This window comes from Podarcis gaigeae (genome assembly GCF_964106915.1).
Source record: "Podarcis gaigeae genome assembly, chromosome: 6".
Classification (NCBI taxonomy): domain Eukaryota; kingdom Metazoa; phylum Chordata; class Lepidosauria; order Squamata; family Lacertidae; genus Podarcis; species Podarcis gaigeae.
In genome coordinates this window covers 23,829,228-23,850,616 of record NC_139682.1, presented here as the reverse complement: position 1 = coordinate 23,850,616, position 21,389 = coordinate 23,829,228, and the positions used below count along the sequence as shown (strand labels likewise).

Genomic DNA, 21,389 nt, shown 5'->3' with positions numbered 1-21,389 from the left:
AGGTGTTTGGGCCGGATCTGGCCCCCGGCCCTTAGTTTGCCTACCCATGTTCTTGGCTGAGAAAAGTAATGGTCCTGAGGGCTTTTTTTTTCTTTGAGGATGAGCAAACTTTCCAGGCATGTGGAGTTGAGCGGTAAAAACCACCTGGTGTACCAGAGGGGGAGTAGCTGATCTGATTCTGTAGTGGCTTCCGCAGAGCCATTCTTCGCTTCTTTGAAACGCAGAAGTGCCTTTCCTGCTGGTAAATGAAGGGGGTGGGAAGGAAGCTTGAACCACAAGGGTGGCAGCGAAGGGGAGCACTCTGCACTTACTGAGGCAAGGTGCAAGGGATGTGGCTTCTCTTTCTGCTGAACATTTGTGCCCGATCTTCTGCCATTCAAATACCCAAAGGCTAATCTAAGAACTGGGTGGGACAGGTGACAAGAGAAGGGGATACCCTGTGTCAATAATGGTGTGCTGTTTGTTAGGGGTAGGGGACCTATTTTTGCTGAGGGCCTCACTTAGTCACGTGCACTAATTTAAATGGGTCTATTCTAAGTAAAACTTAGTTGACTGTTACTCCATTCATTTTGGTTTTTCCCCTATGCCACCTTTTTCTTTGAGACTGTCTGCCTGCCCTCAGTCTCATTTTTCTCTGTCTTTCTAACTTTTCTATCTGAGCTAGTTTATCACCGAAACACATTATAATCGTCTACACAGATGTGGAAGACTGGGAAGAAAATAGCAACTCTGATGGCTGTGTGTGTGTGTGTGTGTTTGTGTATACGTCCTTTTTCAATGTCCTGATGTCCCAAAACAGAAAAGGACGTACAATTGCAACCTTTGTCCCTGTATAAGCTTTAAAATTTAATGTAAAGATGTAATTCTTAAAATAATATAGTTGTCCATGCCTCTCAGGCAATTCCCCATCTTGCAGACTTTTGGAATTGGAAGTTGCAGTCCTCAGACTCTGATTCTAATTAAATGGGAATTTCAAAAATGCATTAGTAATCATGGAGTAGTGATGGTTCCTAGAATGGCTTGTTTTATATATTGACGCTGAGTGTTGAGTTTTCTGTGTTCCATGAGACTGTGTGCATATAGCCTGTTGAAAAAGTATTGTATATTGTAGTGGAATGAGGAGTGGGTGGTGTGGAACAAAGGGGAGGGGGGCTGAATTCAGACCCCATCACCTGCTTTTGAACAGCCAGTTGGCAGGATTTCAGCTTTGTTTAAATGTTGGATCAGAAAGGGGAGTCATATGCTGGAAGTTTTCTGGCACTACTTCTATCACCCAGCCATCTCCAATTCCTTAGAGATCAGTGCAGCCACTTCATCAATCCCTTATGGTGTGCCTGGCATTCCACCAAAGCTCTCAGAGGGAACTGGGCAGCTTTGGTTTGCTTGAATTGGGCCACGAGAGCTTTGAGTTCAGCTGAGTGTCTGGATATCGTTGGCCTCTGTAACCTTACTGCAGCCTGCCCAGCCCCCTTTCAGAGTTTTTGGAAGTAAAACACATTGGTTTTACCCAAAGGACTTGAGGAAATTGTTCAATGCGCCCGTTTTCCCAGCAGCTTCCTAAATCCCTATTGCATTTTTTATCTAAAGTTGTAGCTGAGGACATGAGGGGCAGGCATGCTGACTCCTTCAATTTGTGATGGCAGTTTTCGACTCACTCCAGGGATCAGAGGATGTGTGGATTTATGGGGAGGGGGCTTCATTTTGCTTTTCTCAGTATTTTAATGAAAAGAAAGTCATGGTAAGGTTAAGTCTATTGGACACCCTATCCATCTTCTAAGGGCTCCTCGCACCTGCTGAAAGCCATAAGGACATATGGGCTCAGAGCTGGCAGTAACCCTCATGTGGCTAGCATAGGAGTGCCAACCCAACAGCAAATTTTAGATTTAATCCAGCTCAAATATATATTAATATGTACCCATCAAAGCACAATACATTGTTTTATTCATTTTTTTTTTAAAAAGTTCCACTTCCTTCCACATTCTGATATTTGTAGTTCTAAATCTCGTTTGCTATAATTTTGTGTGCATTGGGAAGCAAAACATTCCTTTTGGTGCTGGGCCTAACAGGTTGGACTCATTGTGTTATTGAAAAGGAAGGCGCAGAATAAACTTAAGTCTTGTGTTAAATTCATCACAATAGCAAGTTCTTTAAAGATATGTCAACACCCTGGATAAGTTAATATATCAAAATTGACGTATTTATTTTCTTATATTTATATCCTTCCTTCCTTCCATTATAGAATCCAAGGAAGTGATTATTATTATTATTATCATTATCCTTTATGAATCACTTCTCATGACTTGTCCTGAAGCCACAATATAAGTATGGCTCCCAGGAAGTCTACCATCCAGATCTGGACCAGCTTAGCTTCAGAAAGATGGTAGCCTCATCTCACTTCTTCCCTTCTCCATCTCTTCTTTAGGCTTGACTGTAGAGATAGTTCATGGGTAAACATACCTGCCTGCTGTCTTGGGCAGAGGCATCTTTGCCAAAGCTGTTTCTACTTCTAAAGGCACATTTAAAAGTAAAACAAACAGGAGCAAACAATGCCTGACCGGTAGAAATATTCTTATATGATAGGTTGTGGATGAAAAAACCACAGTTTTGTATTTTTACAGTAGGGGTTCCATTACACCTGGGTCTCTGCAAAGGGGTTTTTACTCTGTGCTGCTTGGAAATGTCTTGTGCCTGGAAAACTGTGAGTCACATATGTCATTAATTGATTCCACTGAGGGTTTTCACAGTCATTTTCCAGGAAGGATATTGACCTGACTCTCTGTGTGTTTGTTTTTTTAAACAAGATCCCGTGAACCTCTGTTAGTAGTGAGACAGCATAAATGGTCTCTCCTCTGCTCAATCTTTTTTTTACACCCATGTGAGCCTCAGTAATCTTTGTTGTCACCAGATGCTGTTGTCCTCATCAGTCTTTGAATTCTGCTGTTCCCTTCCATTATTCCTTCCCCCCACACCCCAATTATTTTTCTTTTTCATCCCCTCAAGTCGTTTGTGGGCCTGAGAAGCAAAAGTGCATGCTTATTATACCTAATACTAGATTTTAGAATACATAGCCTTGGAAACACAGCTGCATAAATGCAGAACAGTAAATGTTTCCTACATAGTTACACCACTGTATGTGCATGCGTCTAGGGGAATGTATCCCTTTGAGCCTATAAGAAACAGGTGGATTTCTCTTTCGTGAGACTTTATGAAGCAGAACCAGGACCAGCTTATGGCCTCATTCCAGGTGGTGGAGAGGTTGGGGATCTCTGAAAGCTTGGAAAGACTGAGGGGAAATGGAATTGCTCTGTGAGAAGGGAAAGATGGTTAGCTTGTTCCACAGCAAAGCAGGACACTGTTTCATAAGCTTCCTGTTCCTGTCTCCTTCCTGCCTCTGCCTCTTCTTCTGCATTACCATTAAACCTTCCCTATGCTTTCCCCCCTGTCTGGTCTGAGGAAACAAAGCGCAGTCATGGGGTGGGTGCACATTACATTTTACCACACATGTGGCAAGCTAGTAAGGTAAAACATGAGTATGTGACATAGGCTGTGCACACACAGCAGTTTAAAGTGGATTCTGTATACAGTGCTACCTCGGGTTACAAACACCTCAGGTTACAAACACTTCTGGTTACAGACTCTGCTAACCTAGAAGTAGTACCCGGAAGTTAAGAACTTTACCTCAGGATGAGAACAGAAATCATGCACCGGCGGCATGGCAGCAGTGGGAGGCCCCATTAGCTAAAGTGGTACCTAAGGTTAAGAACAGTTTCAGCTTAAGAACGGACCTCCGGAACGGATTAAGTTCGTAACCAGAGCTACCTCTGTACATCCTATATGTGCATATTTTTTGTTTGTTCACATGATGTCCTCACCCTAGTGGCAGCCTGCTCTCTTCCTCCCCCCCCCCATTTAATTTGGATTTTTTTTGCAGTTGGAGAGGGGGAGATCCAATATGAAATTGCATGTTACCCAATGGTAGACATCCAAAAGCGCATTGTGTATGGGGGTTGTTGTTGATGTTTTACAGATATGTGGTGACATTTTGCAGGATGCCATCTATCACGACACCCCCTGCCTCCATTGGTGAGGAGTTCCTCAGGCTGCTGGTGAGACTTCATGAAACAGAAACAGGACTAGGATGCAACACATAGGACTTTAAAAGGGGCGGTGAGAAATAACTCACTATTTTGTGCAAGTCTGCTATATCTGAAAACTTTTATCTAAAATAATAAAAACTGGCTGCATGCCCAACTAAACAAAAATCTGCACACATGTCCAAAACTTGAAACCTCAAGTTTCTGAAACTCAAGATGGGTGGTCTACCCGTGGTCCCAGGCATGACAAACACCTTTTAAAACCCACTGTTTTGTGCAGATGTATATAAGATAGCCAGGGACACAGGTGGCGCTGTGGGTAAAAGCCTCTGCGCCTAGGGCTTGCCGATCGAAAGGTTGGCGGTTCGAATCCCCGCGGCGGGATGCGCTCCCGTTGCTCGGTCCCAGCGCCTGCCAACCTAGCAGTTCAAAAGCACCCCCGGGTGCAAGTAGATAAATAGGGACCGCTTACTGGCGGGAAGGTAAACGGCGTTTCCGTGTGCTGCACTGGCTCGCCAGATGCAGCTTTGTCACGCTGGCCACGTGACCTGGAAGTGTCTCCGGACAGCGCTGGCTCCCGGACTCTTAAGTGAGATGGGCGCACAACACTAGAGTCTGGCAAGACTGGCCCGTACAGGCAGGGGTACCTTTACCTTTACCTATATAAGATAGCCCCAAACACAGGTAAAGAAATACATGCATGCAGGCCCATGATGGACCTCAGATTTCTGGAAATCGGGGAAGATGAGGAATGCAAATTATGGGGGAGGAACAAGAACACACACTGTGGATACTGCCCATGGGTGAGGATGGGAAACTAATTAAGAGTGCATATATAGGGACAAACATTTACAAAAGCACACATGGAAAAATTGGATCTGTGTGCCCAACCATAGAGTAAATAGGATCATTGGTACTAGATCACAGTGCCTAGGAAAATTAATTGTTGGGAAGAAATCAAGCTCGAGTTATAGAATATATAAGCCTCCACCAAAGTATTCGCCAATGAAGGCAGGGTTGCAGATGCAGTATAGTTCAAACAAAACAAGGACTAGGACAGAGAATCAGTCTAGATCCCAAACATGATGCAGAAGAAAGGAAGTCAGGCAAGGCCAGACAACACAGCAAGGCAGGGAGACTAGGATCAGGAACTAAGTGCCAAAGAAGGAGGAGCCAGAGACCCGTGTTGCTGCCAGCAACAGAAAGGTGTTTCACGGCCTATCACAACAGCTGAGAAGCTCAAGGGGAAGGTCTTAAATACTCTGGCCTCCTAGAGTGTAGCCTAACCACAGCTGCTGGCAGTGAAGGAGCATCAGGGCTGACTCATGAATAGACTCCTTACTCATGAGTAGGGGTGGGCGATATATCAATACTTTGTCTCTTATTGGTATGAACCACAATAAAGGTTTCATATTTTTTCAGCCTTGCAAACCCGGCAGGCAGGAAGCAGCACTTTACTACAAAGTAAAGCCTTTACTTCAGAGTAAGTAGCCATTTTCTGCCTGCCCGGTAGGTTGCAGAGTAAAGGACTTTACTTTGCAGTAAAAGCTGCTTTCTGCCTGCACAATCCCAAGGTGCAAGCCCCGTACCTCTTGCTAGAGACAGAGTCTGCATAAAAATAAGCTTCCCTGCCAAAGCAGGGAGATTCAGATCAGCAAAAGATAAGATCCACATGGCTTTTCTCTTGCTTCTTTTATGCAGGTTTAGGGCCTCTTGCTAGGCAGAGTGGAGACCCAGCACAATATCAGGTTGATATCAGGCTAAGCATGATATGTCTACAATTTAAGAAGGATATTAACAAGCTGGAGGGCAACCAAGATAATCAACGGTCTGGAAACCCAGCCTTATGAGGAATGGTTGAAGGAGCTGGAAGAGAGGAGATTGAGAGGAGATAGGGTAGCCACCTTCAAATATCTGATGGGGTGTCACATGGAAGATGGAGGTAGCATGTTTTCTCCTGCTCTGGAGGGGGGAGGACCTAAATGAATGGCTTCAAGTGATGAGAAAGGGAGATTCTGAGTAAACAACAGGAAGAACTGTCTGACAGTAAGAGCTGTTCAGCAGTGGAAAGGACTCCCTTGGTAGGTGGTACTCTCATTCCTTGGAGGTTTTTAAGCAGAGGCTGAATGGTCATCTGTAACTTAGTTTTCAGGTGGCAAGTGGCACCTAGATGGTCTACCTGACTTTTTAACACTGATCTACACCAGTTCCCAATTTGTTACAGGGCCAAGTTCAAGGTGTTGCTATGGGTATATAAAACCCTTAACAGAGCAGTAATATATTCTCCAGAAATATTTAATGGTATAGTTAAGCATGCTGTCACTGAGTAAATCTTCATTTAATTATGCACATTAAATTTAGATTTTTTATTTTTTCCCAATATTTTCCCCAGATTATTATAAGCTCCAGCCTTGTTTCAGACATCATGATATAGTGAGATATTGCAATGTTTAGCTGGCGATATATTGTGATATTGAAAACCAGATATTGCCCAGCCCTATTCATGAGAAGACTGATGACTCGGGTCCTTTAAATGCATACCTTGCTGTTGCTCTTTGGCCTGGACCAAAGCTCTCAAGGACCACTTCAGCTGTTCCTCCAAGAATTCATCAAGCACCAACCTGCAAAGCCCCTCAAGGGAATCCTTGGGCTCAGGGGGCCCTGCCTGCTCCTCAAGGTCCTCGAGGTTGGGGATTCAGGGCTAGGGATGACAAAATGGGTGTGTGGAGAGTCACAGCAACAGATGCTAGGAGACAGTTGCTAGGTAGGAGAAGGCACTAAGGAAAAGGATGGTTGGAAAAGGAGAAAGGGGTGTGGGAAAAGCTGCTTGGATAAGGAAGGTTTTTCTCTCTCTGAAGTGGGCGTCCAACCAGCTCTATGGCCAGTAGATGGGTTTTGAAACCTGCCTGATGATGACCATGGGACAGAGCAGCTGTGAGGGACAGGAGAGAGTGGGAGGCCTGTTGTATGGAAGTCTCCAGGGCAGCTTGTGGTTTCAGTTTTCTGTCATCCAGCTCTATCTGTGTGCGAAAATCCCTGGAAGCAAGGATCCAAAAGATGGCGGAGAAAGTGTTCCTATGAGAAAGAAGGAAGGAGGGGAGGGAATTTACAGTTGTTGGATTTTTAACAACCGATAAAAGCTGCTTAATTTATCCTGGTGTTTGACTGGATCGTGTGTGTGTGTGTGTATCTTTGCATAAAGCATATAACAAAGCAAAGCCTGTCTGGAATGTGCCTTGAACAGTATCATGCCTCTTGCTTACCTTTGTGGAGAATGGAGAGATGTGCATGGTGGGTGGGAATGTAGAAACATCTGACTTCTGGGTGGCTTCTGTATATAACAAAGCAAAGCCTGTCTGGAATGTGCCTTGAACAGTATCATGCCTCTTGCTTACCTTTGTGGAGAATGGAGAGATGTTCATGGTGGGTGGGAATGTAGAAACATCTGACTTCTGGGTGGCTTCTGTAGCCTCTTGTACAAAGGTAAGAGCCATATCCATTGCCCCAGCCACTTTTGCATATGGCTTCACCTGCCACTGGCAAGCAGCTTGCTTTTGCAGTCCAAAGAAAAACATCCATTCACATTTGCTCCTTCGGAGCCTCTAAGAAAGGGGTCGGCAACCACAAGCAGCCCACGGGGGTCATTTAACCGGCCCACGAGCCGCCCCTGAACCGAGCTGCCTGCTTGGGAAGTCCCTGCGTGCTGCGCTAAACTGGCGCAGCACAGCATGGGGACACACTTCCGTGGTGCCGGAAATTGCGTCTGCGCAGGGGCCAAAAATTGCATCGACACAGATGTTGGAAATCGTGGGTGCGCACGCACAATCCAGCCCATGGATCTCCGCTGGAGTGAACCAGCCCAGGCGAGGTTAAACCTTGCCAACCCCTGCTCTAAGAAGTGTCTGCTTGACTGCATTTTCCCTTTGTGCAAAGACATTGTTTGCTACCAGGTTGTGATGCGTCACAGTGGCCTCTAGTGGTCCCAGGTGGACCCACAGAGCAATCTAGAATTGCTTAGAATGCAGGCAGGGCTTGAAGTGACCAGTGTGAAACTGGCAAGATGTTTTGCTTTAATAAATTCCGTGAATTTATTCCATGAAATAATAATAAAAGCTACCCCTTTAAGCTGGAGAAGGCTTTTGAAGATATACAAGCAGATGTTAGTCTGTGCCTGCACCTTGAGCAAAAGGGGCAGGATGATTGTTGCTTTAATAAGTGGATTTTGGCAGGTATGCTTTTGTCATGCAAGCTATATCTGCTGAAATTCTCTCTCTTACACTCCGTCCTCCTTTGCAACTAGTCACCCTATCCATACCACAGGTTGTCTTGGTTTGCTAGTGTTTTGGCTACGGTGCCTCCTTTCTCTATCTCTTACATGACTGTGACTTTATTATTGCAGATGGAGGGACTTCCGGGTCGGCGCCATCGCCGAATGGCGGACTCCCTCCGAGCTCCGGAGGGAGCCGGCTTGGCAGGGGCTGGGTCCTACCGCACCGGCGATGCGGGGACCCTTAAAAACCACGGCCAGAGGAGGCCGTGGACATGGAGACTCGGCTGGCACCGTTAGCGCTCTCCCGACTCGTGAAGGAGCCTTTTTAAAGGCTACGGATCGGGTGCCGGGGAGAAGCGTGGTGCTTTGAGTTCTCTGCTATCCCTGCCGAGCGCAGCCGCATGCCATCCGGCGGAGAGCGCTGACTTCTTCTATTGAAAATTTGGCTCTAAAGAAGAACCCGTGAGTAATTGGAATATGGACTAAAAAAAAAGGGATAAATTTTTAAAATTCGGAGCGAACGGGGGAGGCGGAAAAAAGGAAGTCAGCCCACCCCTAAATTGTAGAAGAGCCAAAACAAAGGACTGGACAACTAAGATCGAGTGTAACCTTATCTTGCCGAATCAGCAACTTCGCGAGGGAAAATTATAAGATTGAGCTGGAGGAGAAAAGTGGAATTGTTTTTTAAAAAAGCAATCCCCCCCCGGAATCCCTGGAGCGATTCGTGAAACTGCCTGGAGAAAAGCGATGGAGGTTTTGACAGCTGTCAAAGAGCTGTCAAAAAGGAAGATTAAAATAGAGATTTTGTTATGAGGACTTTGCCGGTTATATTTGTTATAAATTGAATATAAACTGTTTTAAATATCGGTTAACAAGCTACTTGGACTGGTGGATGTGATTCTGGAAGGGAACTTTGCTACTGTAATCCACCTAGAGGAGCCGAGGGATATTGCATGTGTTTTTGACAGGAAACTTGAACAGTTGAATGGAACTTTTAATCTCCTGGGAAACTGCAGGAATGGAACATTATTTTGTCTACAGAGGTCTACACACTACAGGAAACAATGGAACTATTTGTTGGAAAATGAAAGGAACATGATGCAATGCTTTGCTCCATGAATAACAAGCCTCTGCAGAGACACTAGAAACTTTTGGAAAAAGAACATTTCTGTGGGAGAACAGAGAAATAAAAAGGAGGAGAATGATTGACAAGAACAAGGAAATAACAAGAACTGGACAGAACTGGGAGAGGGAACATTTGGGATATTCAGGTTTGACAAGCTTATGGAAACAAAATTGGAGTTTTTACTCCTGGATATAAAAACCTGGATAGAAGAAATGGGCCCCTTTTTTGATAGACTCCTTCTACGATTGGACACCCGTAATCAAAGACTGGCAAAGAACCTGAGGGACATAGTGTAATGTGGGAACTCCAGGAAGATATTAGAAGTAGAGGGATAGGTGAAACGCAAAGGGGAAAGAGGGGAGGGAAAATTGGAATCCAAAGGCTGTAAAATCACTATTCATATTTATCTTATTTCCATCTGTACTATGTTTGAAAGGGGGAAACTCGTGGAAGGGTATAGATCGATCTTAGGGGATGGGAATTTGGATAAATTGGGTTATTGATGATGAGTGTAATTTGGGGATAAGAACTTGTTGAATTTAATTGCTTATTTGGAAGATTTGGAACACAAGAGGGGGTAGGGAGGGGAAGTCCTGGTTATTGGCAAAAAGTTTATAAATTGGATTTAATTTGTTTTAATTTGTTTTAATTTGGAAAACCTTAATAAAAATTATTATTAAAAAAAATATATATATTATTGCAGATGGAGAAACAGGTGATGCCAGGAACTCACTGTGGTGTGGGCATAGTGGTTGGATCATCATCAGATGGACTCTGCCATTGTGCCCCCATCATGCTAAGTGCCTTGCCCCATCAGTAAGTGGCAGTGGCACTCATTGTTGAGAAGCTGGGTGTGCCACCCTGCCATCACTTGCCCCACCAACCACTGCCACACATAATGTAGTGATGGCCAAAAACCTGGATAGTTGAAAAAAGGGATTAGACAAATTCAGGGAGGATATCAATGGCTATTAGCCATAATGGCTTTGTTTTTCTTCTACTGTTAGAGGCAGTTTGCCTCTGAGTACCAGTTGCTGGGAATCAAAACTGGGGAGAGTGCTGCTTGTGGGCTTCCTGTAGGCATTATGAGAACAGGATGCTGGACTAGGTAGACCAGAGGTTTTCAACCTTTTAGAGTCCCCTGGGAGTCCTCTGGGCAGCAGTTGTTGCCGTCAGGGCCATCTTACCCATAGGCTCTAGGGGTGCGGGGCACCCGGGCGCCGGGCTCTCAGGGGCACCAGGCCGAGAGTCCAGGGCAGAGATTTGGAGTCCAGGGATTGAAGAGAGCCAGGCCGGCAGACAGCCACTGCCGAGTGGAGCAGAGCCATCGGAGCGCAGAAGGTGCTGAGGCAGGTGCTGAGGCAGCCGGCTGGCTCTGGCCTCCTGCACGCCTAGGATTGGTAGGCTGTCAAGAGTCCCGCCCAGTGCATGTACACTGCTTACATGAGGCACCTGGCTTTGCTCAGTTGCTGCCACCGCCTCAGGCTTGACTGTTGTGGGCTCTGCTTTCTCACTGGCTGCCCTCCCCCCAGGGCTCCCAGTCCCGGCGCGCCGGGTGGATCTCTGCACCCCAGTGCCACACATGCTTAAGACAGCCCTGGTTGCCCTCCCTGGTCCCTCCGTACCCCAAAGAGAGGTGCCTCCCAGAGGCACTGTTCGCCTGTGGAGCTTATAGCCAGGGCTGCTGCAATAAACAGCTGTGCAAGCCTTTGGGAGGCAGAGATGTGAGAGGGCACCAGAGGAAGGAAGGAAGGAAGGAAGGAAGGAAGGGGGACAGAGGTCAGTGTAGCCCAGGGCACCCCTGACCATTCAACGCACCCCAGGGTGCCATGGCACACTGGTTGACAACCACTGAGGTAGACTGTTGGCGTGATACAGCTGGGCTGTTCTCATGTTCTTAATGGCAGAGGTCTAGACTAGCATTGCAATCCAGGATCAAGCCATATTGAGAGATTGCATATTAGCTAACACAGTACATAATACTGGAACCTACATCACAGGCACCTTCTTAAAGCACCCTAATCTTGCCTCATTATAATTTATCCCTTTCCCTTCTTTTATTCTCTTACAGTTGATATTCGTGAAATCCAAGAGATTCGTCTGGGAAGAAACTCTCGAGATTTTGACCGATATCAGGAGGATCCCTCTTTCCGGCCAGATCCGTCACACTGTTTTGTCATCCTTTATGGCATGGAATTCAGATTGAAAACACTCAGCCTGCAAGGTGGGATCTCTGTTCCACTTTCCTATTTTTAGTGAGTAAATATAGGTTCAGATGTTACATGACGATTGTCCTGTTCCTTCTAAGCACCACTCCCACAGCCCACTCTTCCTTCAGGAGAGCCTGGCATCTAGCAGAAGAGAGGGAGCAAGGGGTGGCACTGATACCAAGAGGATGGAAGAAGGTTCTCGGGTGCTGGTAGCAGCTAATAGATAGCTATTATAGGGAGCACGAGGCTTCTGAGCAAATGGATGCTTGTTCACATCTTATCTTGTGAATCTACTCTGTGGCCAGCCCTGTTGTTGCTTTGTGTCCATTAACTGTCATACTTATTGGAGAGTGAGGCTCATGCTGTTTAATGCATAGCAAGTATCAAAATGGATAACGTTTGGTTTACTTAAGTTACAATACTCATTTTGGGGAGCCTATGTGAGCTTGCAAGATCGACCATTGATTTGTGAGATGTTTTGTTTTTGTTTAATGTTATTTCATCATCATCATTATCTGCTACTTCTAAAATGTTTAAAAGATGTACTGGGGCTTTGAGAAAATTCAGATGTCTTAATCATCTGGTTTTTAATATATTTAAATTGGGGATAGGGAATCTCCAGCCTTTCTCATGTTATCCCATCAGCTGCAGCCAGTATGTCCCCTCTGTACTATGGGGATATAATTTAAGAGTGTATGATATGAAGGATGTCTCCACAACAAACTTTCTCCCAATTTAAAAAAACCCCTTAACCTCACTGCCCAGACCTTGTGGTGTAGTGGTTAGGAGCGATAGACTCGTAATCTGGGGAACTGGGTTCGCGTCTCTGCTCCTCCACATGCAGCTGCTGGGTGACCTTGGGCCAGTCACACTTCTTTGAAGTCTCTCAGCCCCACTCACCTCACAGAGTGTTTGTTGTGGGGGAGGAAGGGAAAGGAGAATGTTAGCCGCTTTGAGACTCCTTCGGGTAGTGATAAAGCGGGATATCAAATCCAAACTACTACTCTTCTTCTTCTTCTTCTTCTTCTTCTTCTTCTTCTTCTTCTTCTTCTTCTTCTTCTTCCTCTTCTTCTTCTTCTTCTTCTTCTTCTTCTTCTTCTTCTTCTTCTTCTTCTTCTTCTTCCAGGGCACTGGCGACCAGAGAAGTAGCTATTTATAGGTCTGCCATTGAGTATTAAAAATAAATTCTTGATTTGTTTAGAAAGGGTAGCTGCTTTCAGTCACAAACATTTGAAACACAGGGAATATTCTTGAGGTTTATGAATGAAAGCAGAGAGCCATTAAACCTCGAGCTTGGTGGGATTAGCTTCCTCCTGCTGGAGGCCAGCTGCTCGGGGACTTCCTTCTTGGAAACAGGGGTCAGTGCCTGTATCTCATTTCTTTACAAGACCGGCATGTTCTTTATTTTCACAGCCACATCCGAAGAAGAAGTCAGCATGTGGATCAAAGGGTTGAACTGGCTCGTGGCGGATACCCTAAAGGCTGCTACCCCACTGCAGATTGAAAGGTAAATCAAAAAATTGGGAGCAGGAAGACACAGGCAGGTGGCTCTCACTTAATCCCTCTCGTCGCCAACATATTTGAGACTATGCATGCCAAAAAGAAAATCTGCACTGCCTTTTCATAATAAATTTATGTACAGTTCCATAATTTACAGCTTCCGGGAATGAAAAATCCTGAAATTGTCTTGCTTGATTGATTCTGAAGCCACCATACAGCTGAGAGAATTACGAACGTGTCTTCATGTCTTCCTTGATCTGTGCCCCATGACAGCTTCTCAATCAACCAGGCAATCAACAAATGCACTCCCAAATCTTTCACTCCCGGAAGCACAATAATGCTGCTCAATAATGTAGCTCAGATGCTCAGCCACCTCTCTGCCGTTGCACTTAGCTAAGCTGGACACCCCCATCAGCTGGATGCCTGGGTTCCTTCACTCTTCTTTCTTCCCCTCTCCCTGCCACCCACACCTGGTGTCTCTTTATGTCTGTGGAAGCATCCATTCCAATGGGGACAGGACTTGAGAGGGGAGATCAGTCCTGCCTCTTCCGCAGAGTCTTCCTTAGCAGCTACCAGGAAACAGCCAGCCAGCCTCTTCTGGGTAATAGGATGGCGGAAAATAGCACAAAGGCTTTGGCACAACAGCTGGGCAGGGCCAGCAGAGCATAGAATAATTGCCAGTTGTGTCGCACATCCACATAGCAAAGGGCTAAGCCATCAGAGCTACTTTGTAGTAGTAGTAGTAGTAGTAGTAGTAGTAGTAGTAGTAGTAGTAGTAAGGGACGCAGGTGGCGCTGTGGGTTAAAGCCTCAGCGCCTAGGACTTGGCGATCGAAAGGTCGGCGGTTCGAATCCCTGCGGCGGGGTGCGCTCCCGCTGCTCGGTCCCAGCGTCTGCCAACCTAGCAGTTCGAAAGCACCTCCGGGTGCAAGTAGATAAATAGGGACCGCTTACCAGCGGGAAGGTAAACGGCGTTTCCGTGTGCGGCTCTGGCTCGCCAGAGCAGCGATGTCACGCTGGCCACATGACCCGGAAGTGTCTCCGGACAGCGCTGGCCCCGGGCCTCTTAAGTGAGATGGGCGCACAACCCCCGAGTCTGTCAAGACTGGCCCGTACGGGCAGGGGTACCTTTACCTTACATCTGGCTGGGTTTCCCCAGCCTCTCTAGGTGGCTTCCAGCACAATATTAAAATGCAAAACAGTAATTCATCAAATATTAAAAACTTCCCTAATCAGTGCTGCCTTCAGATGTCTTCTAAAAGTCAGATAGTTGTTGACATCTGGTGGGAGGGCGTTCCCCAGGGCGGGTGCTACTACTGAGAAGGCCCTCTGTCTGGTTCCCTGTAATTTCACTTCTCACAGTGAGGGAATTGTCAGAAGGCCCTCGGAGCTGGACCTCAGTGTTCGGGCTGAACGATGGGGGTGGAGACACTCCTTCGGGTATACAGGACCGAGGCCGTTTAGGGGTTTAAAAGTCAGCACAAGGTCAGATGTAGGTTCTCCATCCCAGTTTTACAGGATTCAGTGCAATCCTATGCATGTCTAGTCAGAAGTGGCAGGGATTTATCAGACCATTTTGTTGCATAACCTTTCTAACTTTGCTTTTCAGAGACATGGGGTAGGGAAGCATTGGAGGTCAACGTAGGTTATTTGCAATTCAAACCTTGTACAATACTGTAGAAACCAATCATGTATAGCTCTTTTTTTCCCTTTATCCAACCATGCTTAGTGAGTATACTTCCACTGTACCTATTTATTCTTTGGTGAACTGTGGGTAACCTGTGGATAACCTGAGCTTCGAAAGGTCAGCACAGCACTGGAATGACTAAGATTTCAAAACCTATTTTGTTTCAGGTGGCTCCGAAAGCAGTTCTACTCAGTTGATCGCAACAGAGAAGACAGGTAAATAGAGCAAACATTTCTCTTGTTTGCAGTGTGGTCTCATTTATTGGGGGCATCCAGAAAACTTTGTAAACAGCAATTCTGTTTTATGGCTGTTCCATTGCATTGGAAGTGGGGAAGTCTTTTTGCACATTCTTCAGTCCAAAGACTAAGAAGACTAGACACACATTTGAATTTTAAACGAATACAGTCAAACCTTGGATCCCCAACTCCTCCGTTTTGGAACATTTCAGCTTCTGTAAATTAATCAGATTAAACAATGACAACCTTTAATTAATTAAAAAGATATATCGATTAATTGTGCAACCTTTTCTTGGATATGTAAACCATCTGAATCCACGGTTGTGATCAAGAAGCCTGTGTAGAGCTGTAAAGGGGAGGTACTATCGGCAGAAGTAGCAGAGAGCACCCTTCCCCAACCTGGTGCCCTCCAGATGTTTTGGTCTACAACTCTCATCTGTATTGATGATGGTTGGGGATGTTGGAGTTGTAGTCCAACAACACCTGGTTGGGGAAGGCTGGCACAGAGAAAGGAAACAAAAGAGAGCTGGGAAGCTGAAGATAAGTGAAGCAGGATCATATAGGTCTAGGGAGGTGGGAGAAAAAGAGTTGAAGCCAGGAAGTGAGAAAATGAATGTGCAGGTCTGTGCCTGGAGATGGGATGTTGATGGAGATTTCCTTGCCAACCAAAGGCCATCCTGAGTGTCAGCCACAAAATGAGAAATCCTTGAAGTAAATTAAAAGCTGGGGGTTTTCTACCACTTTCCAAGCAGCCTGAGGTCATTGAGTGAGAAGAACAGTCGGTTTGATGGATCTGAAAACTGGTCGCGGTAGTGCCAGCATGATAAGTTTACATTCCCAAGACAACTTCACAACTTCAACTTCTTCTTCTTCTTCTTCTTCTTCTTCTTCTTCTTCTTCTTCTTCTTCTTCTTCTTCTTCTGTTGTTGTTTAAATTTGTATACTGCCTTTCATCCAAAGATCATAGGGCGGTTCACAATGTAAATATTCAAAAACAACCAGTAACTCCCCCTCTCACAAACACATTTAAAAGCCCATAGAATGATTCTGCTTTGCAAGCTGCTCCTTATTAACCACTTATTTTAGGATCTGTGAATACATAGGATACCTTTGGCATGTTGGCTTATATTGAGTCCATGGAGAAGAAAAAATGTGCTGTGCATTTGCTGTCATGTTTAGAAGAGAGCGAAATGCTCCCTTTTTAAAAAAGCCTGCTCTTGGTGTCAGTGCCAGTGTGCCTTGCCATCTGCCCTTCCATCTTAAATGTCCTCTTCTATTGCGTTTAGGTCCCCCTACTCCGCCACTCAACACAGATTTCCTTTAATGATGTTACGAGAGTAGTACATTAACCTTTCAGTATTGATTTTTAAAAAAGAACTTTTCCCCTAGAGAAATGAAATGTTTTAACCATTACCACTGAGTGCAAAAATGGGAGTTGGAGCCCAGGCCCTGCCAATAGGAACATGGGAAGCTACTTTGCACTAGGTCAGACGGTTAGTTCATCTAACCCATTATTGTCTCTTTGGACTGGTGCTGGCTCTCCATTGACTCAGGTGAAGGTCTTTCCCATCACCTTGATACCTGATTTTTTGAACTAGACATGGTGTCGGCAGCAAAACCACCTGCCTGCAAAATAAATGCTGCAAGAAAACTTTCTGAAGCTTCCACCTTACAAGGGCATGTGCAACCAGGAATAATGCCATTGTTGCCATGGTGACTGAGCATCTGATGGATCGGGTAGTCTGCAGGATCATCTGTTTTGCCCGTTTCATTTTTTAAAAAAGTATTCCTGCGAGACAGAGATTGAGCACCTATGTTTGTTTATTTAAAAACATTTCTGAATGGTTTAATATTTAAAGATCTCTTAAGGGAGTCAGGTTTCTTTCAGCCAAGGGAATAATGCACAATTAATTCACTGTGTTAGGACATGACGTTTCTCCTTTGCAAACAGGAAAAGGGTTACATGTTGCTGGTAATATCTTTGCTCACGCTTACATTACAGCCTTCAGACCTTCCATTCCTGAAATGTAACCATTTCCCATCAGTATTGATCTTGTTCTGCAGCCACAATGGGGACAGTTGGATGTATTCTAAGGTGCACTCTTAGACCTCACAGGGGAACAGTTAAGTCCAGCACTGTCTACACCCTAGATTGCCCTCCAGAATCCTTTGCAGTACAGATGGCAAGTAAATCAATGTGGAGAGTCTTCCCTGAGATAGGTTTGGAAGCCACTGCCATGAAGGAGGAATGCTAGAGAGTTCATCCTCTCCCACTACTGCTTTGATGTGCTGGGAGACACCTCAGAAAAGTTACTCTGCCCAACCACTAAAAGTGCAAGAGCCCGTTTGTATATTAAACCTGCCAAATGTAGTACAGTTGCACCTCTGCTTATGTATCCCTTTGGATATGTAAACTTTGGGATGCGAATGTGACAAACCTGGAAGTATTTTTCCAGGTTTTGCCCCATGCGCAGAAGCACTAAACCGTGCCGCACGCATGCACAGAAGCAGTCCTCCAGCTGTGAATTCCTCAGCATGCGGCCGGACCTCCAGAACGAATCCCGTTCGCAACCGGAGGTACCACTGTTCTTGCTTGATACCACAACTTGAAACCCTTTGCATCTCTTTCCCTAGCAAATAAATACAAGTTGCATTTCCCTTGTGTCTCCAGTGCCAAAGGCTGCCTGGCGCCTCTGCTGCTTGCTTGTGTCCTTTCTCCCTTGTGCAGTCGGTCTTCCTATTTCCTGTTCTGGCAGAAGGCCTTGGCTTGATCGTTATTTAACCAGGAGCTGGGACAGAGGCAGCCCACAGCACCAACGCAGCGTGGAGGCCAATAATGAGCAACATCTGTCAGGGAGGGCGGGGTACATTTTTGCATGATTTGCATATTGATGAGTTTGTGTCATGTCTTCAGGAGATTATTGCCACCTGCTTTCTGAATACTCTGCTCCGTGGACTTGAGGGGATGGTTCAGCCTGCAAAGCAGAAAAATGCTAAGTGCTCTCAGTGGATATAATAAGCCAGCCTGGTGTTCTAAATGAACCTTTGTCATGCCTTCTTGTTTGTATGTGTCTTCTGAGTTTCCCTGTTTCCACAGTCCCTTGTCTGAGAGGGCGAAGAAACAAAGACGCAACTGGCTGGTGTGTTTTGAGCAAGAGCCATTGTTGCCAGAGGAATAAATAAGCTGCTCTTTTGTACAAGAGACCTAGATGGTCAAAGCAAGGTCTCTCGAAATCAGAATGGCAGTTATCTTCTTTGTGTGTATTTGACTGGCGCTCTCTCGCTCTGTGTGTGTGTGTGTGTGTGTGTGTGTGTGTGTATGTGACCATCTCTTCATCAAGGGAATCTTTACAACCTGAACAACAAATAAAATTTGCCATGCTGGCAAGTGATATGAGATTGAAGTTGGTTGGGGGCCCCCAGGGCAGTAATAATTGAGGGTGCCCCTCAGGAGAGAACTGAAACTCTGCTTTTTGCTTAAGTGCAATCCATTCTGCTACTGCTGCTGTTATTGGCAGCAGAGGTGCAGCTAGGGAGGCCTGGGGAGGCGGTGAGGTGCACTGGGCACCACTTACCCCAGGCACCCAGCTCTGCCGCTGCTTGGCAGCGTCCAATAAAAAAGATACATTAAAATTACAATGCAAAAGCAGCCAGTAGATCAAAGTGGACATAAAATAAATAAATACAACCAACAGGTACTAATAGCCAGCAAAAAGCTTGGGAAAATAAATGAGGTTTTCGCAAGCGCTGAAATGTCCTCTATGTTGACACTAAGCTGGTTGCATAGAAGGCACCACTCACACATATCTGGCAGTGGATTGCTCACATGTTTTTGCTTGCTTGTCGGCCTGCTATTTGAAACCTGCATGTGTACTTTGATTCTTTGAGTAAACGCTGGATCCAACACATTTGCAGTTAGGTGTGCTGCAAATATATTTTTATAAATAAAGAACAATCAGAGTTTGCAAGCTGTTCTTTAGGCTGAGGACAGCTGGGGAAATCTGGCGTGCTCGAGGTAGTAGTCTTCCTTGACAACTGAGCTGTCGATACAGTTTCCTCCCATACGCACCCGATCCACACAGTAAACCCATGTGTTGGGGCCAAAGCAGCATGGGTTGCGTGTACACCAGGCCAGCAGCTGGAATTAGACCTCACATACTTCAGGAAATGCTTTTTATCGCATAAGTTCTTCCTTCTAGCAAAGATCACCAAAGAAGGCTCTGCATTAGGTACTAAGCCTTGTTGAGAGGCTCAAATTGCCAGGTTTGGCAGAGATCAGGGATAGGCAAACTCTGGCCCTCCAGATGTTTGGGACTACAAATCCCATCATCACTGACCACTGGTCCTGTTAGCTAGGGGTGATGGGAATTGTAGTCACATCTGGAGGGCCGGAGTTTGCCTATGTCTGACATAGATGCTCCTTGGTGGTATCATCTGGTACTCTCTGTCTAGTGAAGCTCCCTGGTTTATATCCTGATATACACCTCTCTTTAAGGCACTTAAGTGGGTCTGTGTAAACTATCCATTTGTTCATATTCCAAAAGTGGATGAACACCTTCCAAATAGCTTTCCCTATTAAAAGGTGGGACTCCGGAAATTCAAAGATGTTTTCCCAGTTCCATCTTGCTTTGAACTTCCTGGCCTTGATTGAACTTCTTTCTTGCTTGCTTGCTCTTTGTTCTCAGAGAACATGTGCCATAGAGTATAATGGAGACTAGTGGTGGGTGTTCAGTGGCTTTGATATGGTTTTGGAATCTGTACATTTAATTTCTAGACTCCTGCAATTATGCAAGTAAGAGACATGGCCTTTTTACCATCGTGGGGGGCGGGAAGAGGAAAGCCTGCTTCTTAGACAGATTGTAAATTACCTTTTCTTGTTTGCGCCATGTGTTTTTGATTCCTTTCAGAATAAAGCCATTCAGTAATACAGTTCCTGGAATTAGCTGGGTTAAGCCTACCCACATTGCCTGCTTTGGTGTGCACACTCTGCTGATAAGCAGATATTTTGGGTTTTGTAAGAGAGAGAAATATCCCTAGTTGCCTTGAAAATTTCAGTGGTGGCAAGTGAAACTAACGTGTTTTGTGAGGTTTGGGGGTGTTTATGTTTTTAAGTTTTATTCTGTGAGGAAATAGTAGGTGGGATTGCTTGTCTGGCAAGCTCTCAGGGCCCCTTTAGATACCCCTTTCATTGCACATTCATTATGATTTGTGCTCATAATACTATTGGAGCAGTCACACATGATGCCACTTTCAATACTATTTGCACCTGCAGAAGTTTTGGAATGGCCACACCACACCACTTCCAATCCAATCTCTCGCTGAAATCCCATAACTTTGTATACTACAAATGTTCTGCTTTATCTTCGTCCCACTTTCATAGCCACTCTTCAAAGCAGTAATGTGATAGCATTGGGGAAGCACTGCAGAACAAACTAAAGCAGAATAAATCTACCACTAATGCACTATAATTGAGTCAAGAATATGCTGCAGAATTACTGCCGGCATCCATCTTTCTTGAGCAACAATGGAGTGTGCCTCTGGGGGTGAAGTCAAACTGTTATGTTAGCAGCCCTGAAGTGATCTTCTCAGGGCGCAAGCCTAGGCAGTGTGTATGGAGGTCCTGGGATGCCCAGATAACAAGATTCCTCTCTCGGCCTCACAGTTGAGCCAAATAAAAGCAAAGCAATATGTTTGGCACCAGCTTGGGTGCAGGAGTTGCTGGAAGGAGGTGTGCCAGGTGCCATCTTAGGGACTCCAGTCAAGATTTGTGTAGATACTCCACAAGGCAGCTAAGGTTTACAAGCCCCATCTGCCCCTCACTTCCCTCTACAGAATATGCCTTCAGTAAAACAGCCTGGATGGGTTCTGAGCTGGAATGTTCATACAACCTTTGCCACTGCACATGCGCAGCAACATGGAGTGTTTTTTTTACTATAATCTGAATACGAGAGTTGCACAAAGTCATTGAATTTGCAGCTGTTATAGTTCCAGAAATCACTGTATACTGATGTGTGTATGAGTGTATGTTTGTGAGAGAGGGGTGAGTTGGGGAGATGAACTCATGATTACAGTGTGGAAAACTGATTAGTGGCCATTGGTCCTTTGTTCAGTTTCTCAGTTCCCTTTCCTCCTTTTGGAATGCAGACACTGTTTTCTCACCCACTGAGATCTGGAAGTAATAAATGGGTAGTTACTGGGTTCCATTTCCTGACCTAATGACTGGAGCTAATCCTCAAACTGCAAAGGTTGTCTGTCTGCAACATGCAT

The 21,389-nt window shown here is 45.4% G+C and overlaps 1 protein-coding gene across 2 annotated transcripts in view; it reads left to right on the top strand.

Annotated features, from left to right (window-relative positions):
- Window positions 1-21,389, top strand: part of PLCG1 (phospholipase C gamma 1) — a 91,721-nt gene that overhangs the window by 29,285 nt on the left and 41,047 nt on the right. For both annotated transcript variants that reach the window (XM_083746134.1, XM_083746133.1), the window contains exons 2-4: window positions 11,562-11,714; window positions 13,114-13,207; window positions 15,054-15,101. In XM_083746134.1, the coding sequence (XP_083602260.1) occupies window positions 11,562-11,714; window positions 13,114-13,207; window positions 15,054-15,101 (295 nt within the window). The remainder of the gene's footprint in view (window positions 1-11,561; window positions 11,715-13,113; window positions 13,208-15,053; window positions 15,102-21,389) is intronic.